General features: G+C 45.6%; 1 protein-coding gene across 1 annotated transcript; it reads right to left on the bottom strand.

The window, feature by feature from the left end:
- Positions 1-576: 576 nt before the first annotated feature.
- cdc6 (cell division cycle 6 homolog (S. cerevisiae)) lies at positions 577-8554 on the bottom strand. The gene is made up of 10 exons (XM_089006125.1): positions 8405-8554; positions 6880-7085; positions 5413-5631; positions 4347-4546; positions 2478-2626; positions 2223-2329; positions 2010-2149; positions 1649-1948; positions 1438-1578; positions 577-762 (listed from the first exon to the last, which is right to left on the bottom strand). The coding sequence occupies exons 2-10, from the start codon at positions 7082-7084 to the stop codon at positions 673-675; spliced, it is 1551 nt and encodes a 516-aa protein (XP_088862251.1). The 5' UTR covers position 7085; positions 8405-8554; the 3' UTR covers positions 577-672.
- Between the last annotated feature and the right edge of the window lie 1962 nt (positions 8555-10516).

Raw genomic sequence — 10516 nt, 5'->3', positions numbered from 1 at the left:
TCTATTAGTTGGCTAACTTTCTATCTGAGTTACTTCCGGGTTGAGTGAAGGCCTAGCTAGCTAGCTGTTAGCGATCTATTAGCTTGCTAGCTTTCCATCCGAGTTACTTCCGGGTTGAGTGAAGGCCTAGCTAGCTATCTTTTAGCAATCCATTAGTTAGCTAGCTTTCTATATGAGTTACTTAGCTATCTATTAGCTAGCTATCTTTCTACCTGAGTTACCTCCAGGTTGAGTAAAGGTCGAGCTAGCCATCTCTTAGCTAGTTAGCTTTCTATCCGAGTTACTTCCAGGTTGAGTGAACGCTGGCGCGTGTGGCTGCCGCCGCTCACCCACAGAAAAACTTATCCTGTGACTGTAAAGTGACCATGAGAGTTTGAAAGGCACTTGTAAATGAAATGGATTATTATTATTCTTTTGATGTTTCTGTAAAGATATGAAATAAAAACATTTCAACCAATCCGCCGCTCGCTCGCTTGATTGACGCACGACGCCGCCACCGCCATTTTGAAAGCTCAAAAGAAAAGTGGAACCATTTCAACAACAGTTCAAGTGTCACTTGGTTTATTGACATCAACAAACACCCAGACATGAAAAACGCAAAAAAAAACTTCTCAGTAAAACAGGAATAACTTAATAGCTAAAAAAAATATATACATAAAAAAAGGAGGATGGTTACGGAAGTCCTGCCGCCAGGATACTTCCGACGAGAGTGCTATCCTTGAGTGCATTTTCAACCACGTTCTCATCAATCTTCAGGGACACCTGAACATAAACACACACAGGCTTCTTGATTGGCAACGTAAAATGGTCGCCATGGGTTTAAACCGCATTGAAATTGGAGACACGCACAGGATTTAAGATTGGCAACGTAAGATGGGCGCGTTGGGTTTAAACCACATTAAAGTTGAAGACACACACACACACACACAGGCTTTGTGATTGGCAACGCAAGTTGGCCGCCGTGGGTTTAAATCGCATTGAAGGCAGCGACCAATGGAAATCCGAGTCTGAGACAAGAGGAAGCCACGGGTGGAGCGATCCGGCAAAGCCACCACTGGCGGCCATCTTTCGTTGCCAATCACAACCGCTCCCCCAATTCCAAATCATGACATCCGCAGACCACCAGTCCACGTCGGCGAATGTATCTCGAGGGGTGGGGGGTGGTCAGCGAATGATACAGATTCTGTTGCGCAAATGCCACTTATTTTGCCGTCGCAAGAAGCAAAGCTGGCGGCCATTTTACGTTGCTAATCAAAAGCGCTGGCTAACACCAAAGCATCGACAGGGACTATCAGTGGCAGCCAGCTTACGTTGCCAATTAAAAGCGTTGCCAAACGCCAAAGTGATGGGCACATTCGTGGATGTGTTCGGGTGGGTGGGGGGCTCGGCGAATTGTCAGCTGGCGAAAGCGAGGGCGTGGGGGTGGGGGGGGCTTACCTTGCTGAGCCGAGCTTCTTTGGCCTTCTTGAGGGCGAAGACGCCGCGGCTCTCCAGCAGCGCGCAAAGCGACAAACACTCGGACTGGCTGATCCCGCCCACCTGGCGCCGGGCACACAGGCGGCTGTGAACCTCGTGCAGCTGCAATGATTAAGAAAGGTCAGCGCGCCCACACCGCCATTCGGAAGGCTCGCGGCGGGGTTGTCGTCACCTTGCCCAGGGCCACCTCCTTGCTCTTGCCGCCGCGCGCCAACATCAGCAGGCAGCACACCAGAAGTTTCTGCTGCAGCGGGAAACTTTCGGCGGCGCACGGCGCAATGCGATCACCGTACACCTCGGAGAGGACGCGTGCCACCTGGGCCACACCGGCCATATTCCCGCCTTCCGACTCCAACATCTCCAGTGCCCGCCTGCAGATGTCCAAAGCCTTCCTGGCGTCTCCCGACACCGCCGATACCTTGCGGGCGCAAAACTGCAGGGCCGCTGCGTGCAGAGCGCCGTCCGCGCAGGCCTGCCCACGACAAACAGTGAGCCGATGGGCGGCGCCCACGGAAAGGCGGCGTGGATCTTACCCGCGCCAGTCGGTCTCGCACGATGACGGTGAGCTGCTCCGGGCTGTACGGCGGGAAGTTAAGCAGTTGGGGGCTTCGTCCGGGTCGGGCTTTCAGGCGGGGCAGGACGCGGTCCGTCAGGTCCAAAGCGTTGGCGATGCCTGCGGTACAAAAAAGCGCATTTGCGAGGGTGGCCCCCCCCCCACAAAAAAAGCCACCGAATAAATGACGTACCGACGAGACAAAGTCTGGACCCGGGCAGGTGCGGCCACTCAAAGATGGTGTACAGCACGTCCTGGGTTTTGCTGTCCAGCTGGTCCAACTCATCCAGAACCAGCAAGCTGAAAGACAAAATCCTGGGGCGTCACCATTCCCCGTTTTATTCGGGTATTGAAAAATATCACGTAGAGGGCGCCATTCCCCAATTTATCGGGTATTCCGCCGTTATCAGTCCTCTTTTTGGGGGTCAATCGGGTTTTTGGTACTCACACGGCGGGGCCGGGGCCGCTCAGGTGCCCCCGCAGAGCTTTGTGGCCGGCGGTCACATTCAGTTTTTGGGCCAAAAGCGGGAAAATGGCGCGCGAGCTGCGCAGGCTCATGCAGTTCACCACCAGCGTCTCCACCTGTGCAAGCTCCTCCTGAAAAACAAAAACCAAAGACCCAAAATCAGTTTGCTTGAAAACTACGGGTCATTTTGACCCAAAGACCACATTTTGCTAGAAAACTAAGGGTCATTTTGACCCAAAGACCACATTTTGCTTGAAAACTATGGGTCGTTTTGACCCATATACCACATTTTGCTTGAAAACTACGGGTCATTGACCCAAAGACCACATTTTGCTTGAAAACTAAGGGCCATTTTGAACCAAAACCCACATTTTGCTTGAAAACTAGGGGCCATTTTGACCCAAATACCACATTTTGTTTGAAAATCAAGGGTCATTTTGACCCAAAGACCACATATTACTTGAAAACTAGGGGTCATTTTGACCCAAAACCCACGTTTGCTTGAAAATTAGGGGCCATTTTGACCCAAATACCACATTTTGTTTGAAAATCAAGGGTCGTTTTGACCCAAAGACCACATTTGACTTGAAAACTATGGGTTATTTTGACCCAAATACCACATTTTACTTGAAAACTAGGGGTCATTTTGACCCAAAGACCACATTTTACTTGAAAACTATGGGTCATTTTGACCCAGACCACATTTTACCGGAAAACTATGGGTTATTTTGACCCAAAAACCACATTTTACTTGAAAACTAGGGGTCATTTTGACCCAAAGACCACATTTTGTTTGAAAATCAAGGGTCATTTTGACCCAAAGACCACATTTTACTTGAAAACTATGGGTTATTTTGACCCAAAGACCACATTTTACTTGAAAACTAGGAGTCATTTTGACCCAAAAAACACATTTTACTTGAAAACTAGGGGTCATTTTGACACAAAGACCACATTTTGTTTGAAAATCAAGGGTCATTTTGACCCAAAGACGACATTTTACTTGAAAACTAGGGGTCATTTTGACCCAAATACCACATTTGACTTGAAAACTATGGGTTATTTTGACCCAAAGACCACATTTGACTTGAAAACTATGGGTTATTTTGACCCAAAGACCACATTTTACTTGAAAACTAGGGGTCATTTTGACCCAAAGACCACATTTTACTTGAAAACTAGGGGTCATTTTGACCCAGACCACATTTCACTTGAAAACTATGGGTTATTTTGACCCAAATACCACGTTTTACTTGAAAACTAGGGGTCATCTTGACCCAAAAACCACATTTTACTTGAAAACTAGGGGTCATTTTGACACAAAACCCACATTTTGCTTGAAAACTAGGGGCCATTTTGACCCAAATACCATTTTGTTTGAAAATCAAGGGTCATTTTGACCCAAAGACCACATATTACTTGAAAACTATGGGTTATTTTGACCCAAAGACCACATTTTACTTGAAAACTAGGGGTCATTTTGACCCAAATACCACATTTTACTTGAAAACCAGGGGTCATTTTGACCCAAAGGCCATATTTTGTTTGAAAATCAAGGGTCACTTTGACCCAAAGACCACATTTTACTTGAAAACTATGGGTTATTTTGACCCAAAGACCATATTTTACTTGAAAACTAGGGGTCATTTTGACCCAAAGACCACATTTTACTTGAAAACTAGGAGTCATTTTGACCAAAAAAACACATTTTACTTGAAAACTATGGGTCATTTTGACCCAAAGACCACATAGTGCTTGAAAACTAGAGGTCAGTTTAACCCAAAGACCACAGTTTGCTTGAAGACTTTCCCCCAATTCGGGTCTGCTTTCTCTTTTGGACAAAAGAAGCACCTTCATGTCGCGCAGGACCCGCTGGAGGCAGGCCGTCTTCCCGGTCCCGGGCGCCCCCGATACATAAAGACTGCCGGGCAGCCGGCGGGCCGCCGTCCGATCCAGGAAGCTCCAGATGGCAGCGCACTCGCCGTCACGGCCCGGAAGGCGCTCGGGCGCCGCCGTGTGCAGCGCCCGCTTGGCACTTGCCAAGCCACGCCCTGAAAAAAAAAAAAAAAAAAAAAAAAAAAAATCGGACTGGGATGAGTCGGGTCCAGATCACCATTTAAAGTTTTTCATCCGGTTGGCATTTACACTCATGCTAGTTTCAAATTAGATCCGGTTTGAGTTTAGATTGAGTTTACGCTAGCCAATAGAAACCTAGCTAGATAGCCAGTCGGCTACATAGTGAATAGATAGCTAGTTAGATAGCTAGCCAGCCTGATAGCTAATAGCTAGCAAGCAATGATAATAACATAATAATAATAAATTTCATTTCTAAGCGCCTTTCAAAACTCTCAAGGTCACTTTACAGTCACAGGATACGTTTTTCGACTGCAATCTAATCTAATGGTGGTCCCACCTACCTAGCTAGCCAGCCAGCTAGCTAGTGGATAGCTAGCTAATAGATAGCAAATAGCTAGCAAGTGATAATAATAATAATAATTAATAATAATAATAATAATAATAATAATAATAATAAGAAGAAGAAGAAGAAGAAGAAGAAGAAGAAGAAGAAGAAGAAGAAGAAGAAGAAAAAGAATAAGAATAAGAAAAAGAAAAAGAAGAAGAATCAGGAAGTGAACAATTTCAACTTCCTGTGCATCCGATTCTCCACATACATGTATGTTGTGTGTGCGTTGCAACAAGAGGTGGCAAGTCTTTCACTGACTCAGTTCGTATGGCCGCATTTGCACTTTGGCGGCGTTGCAATCCCCCGCCGTGGAGTCGCCATCGGATTTAGACGAAGCTCCGCCTCCAGATGACGTTTCAAAAGCGGTTCAGAACCGACGCAGGCGAAACGGTCCAAGTTGCGCAATCAACCGGATCGGATTTGGTTTGGCCGCAGATCAAATCGATGACTTACGCTCAGCAAAGAGTCGACATGCCGCCGCAGATTTGTCGCCCGGGCTGGAAGAGGCGGGACTTGGCGACGAGGACAAAGTGGGAGAGGACGGGCCCACGCCGTTTTCATCCAAAGCTAAACATCGGCGGGGCGGTGGCGGTGACGTGGGCAGCGACGTTCTCATCTGCTTGGGAGGCGACGGCGGGGTGGCGGCGGCCATGTTGAGAGCGTTGTCATCACCTACAACAAACAAAATGGAGAACCGGTGTTGCAAAATTTTGGCGCGTAGGAAAGCATTTGGAAATACAGTGATACCTTAGCTTACAAACTTAATTGGTTCCCAGAAAGTGTGTAAGGCGAAAAGTGTGTATTCCAAACATTAATCTCCCATAGGAAACCATTAAAATGAGAATAATCCGTTCCCAGGTCCCCCCCGCCCCCCCAAAAAAAATCATTTTCAACTAAATAAGCCTTAAAACTACACACAATATACCTTATATAATGTATAATAAATATGCTATGGTATTGTAATTCAAGAAATAAACTCTACTGTATAATAAAGTCATTTTATTTACCTTTGTGATGGTCGTTAATGGAATGGATAACTTTTTTTGCACACAGCAAATTAATGAATAACTCGTTTTCAAATCTGAAGTCAAGAATAATGACTTTTATTGTGGTTGACATCCAAAAATATGAAATTATGGCTCAGATTTTAGCAATCATCATCGAATTTAACAAGTTTGATTTGCTTTCGCGGGCCGAAAAAAATGATGTGGAGGGACGGATTTGGCCTGCGGACCTTGACTTTGACACCTGTGCACTAGAAACTTCATTAATAGCTGCTTCTCTTGCTTGTATGTTCTCTTCAAATTGTACAGATGGCTTGTATGGGTTATTTGTGGGGCCTGACTGGTGGGATATTTTAACCTTGCAGTCTACACTCTGCCTTTCAACGATCAATAAAGTTGAAACGAGTCCAAATTTCACATCTCCCTTTCGTGTGTGTGTGTTTCTGTTTATGTAACCCCTCTCCCCGCCCACTGCTGCGTGTGTCCCCTCCCTCGTCTACCACAAATCTTGACCAATCACTTGCGGTTTTAACCGAAGACTGGGGGTGGGGAATAGAAGGGGGAAAAAAGCTAGCTGCCATTTCAGGAGCTCCAAGAACCGGCTCGTTCGCGAATGACACATCACTCATTGTGGCGCTCCATGTGTTTCTAGTTCATTAGCTAAAGCGTTCGTAATCTGAGGTATCACTGTAAATGGAAAAATCCTGAAATTTTCTGTCCGCACCCTGTGTCCTTTGGGTCAAAATGACCCATGTTCATGAACACCCCCAAATAAGCAGTTTCATTGATGTCTAAACATCAATTTTTGCTTGAAAACTATGCGTCATTTTAACCCAAAGACCACAGGAGGGTTCACATTTTTTTAACAATTCCACGGTGCGGTGGCCAAGTTGCGAATCGGCTCGGGCAGACTGACCCGTCCGTTTGCGCGGGCTGAGGGGCAGCCTGAGCGAGGCGTCGGGCGACTTGGGAAGCGGCGCCGCCGGCATCACTGCCTCCTTCCCGTCGGGTTTGGCGTGCTCGAGCGGGCTCCTCTTGGGTTTGGGCGCCGCCGTGGCAGACTTGCGTCTGGGGAAGGGGATGGCGGGCTGCGTGCGGGTCTGCGAGCGGGTGTTCGGCATCCTCAAAATGCAAAAAAAGGGGAGGAGATTCAAGGAATCATCCAAGGCGCATTTTCATGAAATGCTGAACATCATTTGGTACTTATAAATTTGCTGAAAAAAAATACAGCTCGATGGCTAGCTAGCTCACTAGTTAGCTTGATCGCTATCTAGCCTGTTAGCTAGCTAGCTCGAAAGATGACCACGGAATTGCATAAGTAAGATTTGCTTCGACAGGCCGAGTTAAATGAGGTGCCGGGCCAAATTTGGCCTTCGGGCCTTTACTTGGACACCTGTGGTCCAAGGGATTAGCCAGCTAGCTGAATAGAAAGATAGCTAATAGCTCAATGGCGAGCTAGCTCACTAGCTAGCTCAATCGCTATCTAGCCTGTTAGCTAGCAAGTTTGAGAGATGAGTATGGAATTTCACAAGTTGGATTTGCTTTAGCGGGCCGAATAAAATGATGTGGTGGGCCAGATTTGGCCCCAGGGACTCATCTTTGACACCAGTGATGTAAGGGATGAGCCAGCTATCTGAATAAAAAAAGAGATCTAGCTAGCTAGTGAGCCAGCTAGCTCAATTGCTATCTAGCCTGTTAGCTAGCAAGTTTGAGAGATAAGTATGGAATTTCACAAGTTGGATTTGCTTTAGTGGGCCGAATAAAATGATGTGGCGGGCCAGATTTGGCCCCAGGGCCTGATCTTTGACACCTGTGATGTAAGGGATGAGCCAGCTATCTGAATAAAAAGAGATCTAGCTAGCTAGTGAGCCAGCTAGCTCAATTGCTATCTAGCCTGTTAGCTAGCTAGTTCGATAGATGAGTATGGAATTTCACAATTTGGATTTGCTTTGGCGGGCCAGATTTGGCCCCCGGGCCTCATCTTTGCACCCGTGATGTAAGGCATTAGCCAGATAGCTGAATAGAAAGAGAGCTAGCCAGCTCGATGGCAAATTGACCGATTTGAGACGAATACACAAAGCATATAAATAACGAGACGGGCTCTTCCGGTGAGTGCAATCGAGTCCAACATGATCGCAGACAGACACAATCGTGACCAAAACACTGATAAGAAATCAATCATAACTAGCGCGGGAGATGAAAATACTTCGCGTTTTGGCGCCAATCGATAGAAATTCGGATTAACGGCGCCAGATTAAAGTGAACAATTGCTGACAAAAACGAGCAGTATTCAGCCCCTAAATGTCGAATAGTTTCCAAATCCATTTGAAGCGAATCGGATCGGGTTCATGCCGAATACAATCAAAACAGCCGCGCTTTTGTCCGACGCAGACGAGCACAAAAATGGACTCCCGGAAGATCGCCGCGGCTTGGAAACGCACCTTTTACTGACACGGTGGTGGTGGTGAAGGGGGGAAGAGAAAAAGAGAAAATAAAAAGTTGGTTGTTTTTCTGCTCGTCTTTCCTTCCACACGACAGCAACAGCAGCGAACTTTAGCGCCAAAAGTTGTCGCCTCGGAAGCTGCTGGCCGCCCGCCGTTCGCTGATTGGTCCGATACGCGGGCACACGGATGTGACGTCGCTGTCTCTATCTGCTGCTGAGTTCGGGTCCAACTCGCTGATTGGTCCGATTCGCGGGGGCCCGAATGTGACGTCGCGGTCTCCATCGGAGGTGTGGCGGGAAATTGAGCCGCTGCTTCGTTTTTTTTTTCTTTTTTTTGTGACGTCTGTGCAAGCTCTCAGTCGTAGAGGAGTGGTCAATCGATGAAACCTTTTTTTGGTGACGTTTGCTGCTGAGTTTCGGGTAAAAAAAAATATATTTCCTCTACAACACCTTACTGTACTGTTGTTCCTCTACAACACGCTTCACGGAAAGGCGGAAATGCGTGTTATTAGCGCCGCTGACCACTTATTTTATTTGAGTTAGTTACTTCCGGGTTGAGTGAGAGTTGGCGAGTCACCCGCAGAAAAACATTTTTTGTTCTTATCCTTTGACTGTCAAGTGTCCTTGACAGTTTGGAAAGGCACTTAGAAATCAAATGTATTATTATTATTATTATTCGTACTCTGAAAAGCTTTAGTGCAGCGTATGATTGACATGTTGACGAATTTCACGTTGTGTGATTCTGTAGCTGAATTTTGTCAAGGCACTTGCACCCCCCGCTCCCCCACACACATCTATATTCAAATAAATACAGAAACAAATGTTGGTTAGAATCAACGAGCTAGCTATTTGCTATCTATTAGCTATTGAAGGAAATAAATACATTTAGTTAGCAATATTAAACATTGTAGGATGAACATTAAAATAGTGAGTTGGTTAGTATCAATGGTGTTTTGTTTTCAGTGGATGGATGAGGGAGCAGATGTGGAATGTGTGTCGGAGTTGTATTTTTGCAGGCACGAGGGAGTCGAGGGGTCCGCTGATTCGTATCACCCAAAGGAGAGGAAAAGTTACGACCTGACCAAGGCTTACAAGGTTTACAGCATAAACCAACGCTATCTTGGCAAAGGCAACTTCGCGACATCCCGCCAGAAGGATGACGACATCGGAAGAAAGGGATCCAATCCACTGCTGATTTCTTTGTTTGAGCCAAATTTGAATATGCATGTGGTACACCTTTAAATCTGGGCTGCTCAGTCTAAGTCTTTGTCTTTCGTCTCTCTTACTTATTTGGGGCACACGAATATTTTCTGTCAAGGAGCTTAGACCCAGAATTCTGTATTAGATCAAATTGTTAGGAATAAATTATCTGTGAGTAACTTGCCGGCTTCTTTGGTGATCTCTCTCACAACGAACATGCCAATAGGTTACAACGTTGCGCAATAAGGTAAATATTTAATTCCGTTCATAATATTTACAATTTTAAATATAACCGTAAAATGCTAATATTAATGTAATATTTTAACCTAACACTATCTAGCTAGCTTTTTGGAAGGCGCATATAAATACAATGTATTATTATTATTATTATTGTTTTTATCTATTTCTTAGCTAGCTAGCTCGCTAGCCTTCCATGTATTTGAGTTACTATGTATTTATTAGTTTCTATGGATTTGAGTGAATGCTCACGCGTGTGGCTACCGCTGCTCACCCACAGAAAAACTTTATCCTGTGACCGTAAAGTGACATTGAGAGTTTGGAAAGACGCTTAGAAATCAAATTATTATTATCTCACTATCTAGCTAGCTATTCATTTGCTATCTGTTAGTTATTCGGCTACGTCCATGACAGTTTTGAAAGGCACTTATAAATACAATGTATCATTAATATTATGGATCTATTAGCTAGCTAGCTTTCTAGCTATTTGAGTTACTTCCGGGCTGAATGAATGCTGGTGCGTGTGGCTGCCGCTGCTCACCCACAGAAAAACTAATCCTGTGACTATAAGTGACCTTGAGAGTTTTAAAAGGCGATTCAAAATGTATTATTATGATTATAACTGTTTTTTGGGGGAGGAAGTTCCAGATCATTTTGGTGGCCCTTATAATGA

This window comes from Hippocampus bargibanti, linkage group LG10, assembly GCF_051943395.1.
Source record: "Hippocampus bargibanti isolate YZ-2025 linkage group LG10, ASM5194339v1, whole genome shotgun sequence".
Taxonomy (NCBI): Eukaryota; Metazoa; Chordata; class Actinopteri; order Syngnathiformes; family Syngnathidae; genus Hippocampus; species Hippocampus bargibanti.
Note: the sequence above shows the minus strand (reverse complement) of the source record. Positions and strands in the feature narration are given on the sequence as shown.

What these genes read in the sequence shown, in the direction of transcription:
- cdc6 (XM_089006125.1), bottom strand. Translation starts at nt 7,084, where the DNA reads ATGCCGAACACCCGCTCGCAGACCCGCACGCAGCCCGCCATCCCCTTC. An exon ending in GGGTCCTGCGCGACATGAAG is followed by an intron (nt 2,627 to 4,346) that starts GTGCTTCTTTTG and finishes TTTGTTTTTCAG; the next exon opens with GAGGAGCTTGCACAGGTGGA. An exon ending in GTCCAGACTTTGTCTCGTCG is followed by an intron (nt 2,150 to 2,222) that starts GTACGTCATTTA and finishes TTTGTACCGCAG; the next exon opens with GCATCGCCAACGCTTTGGAC.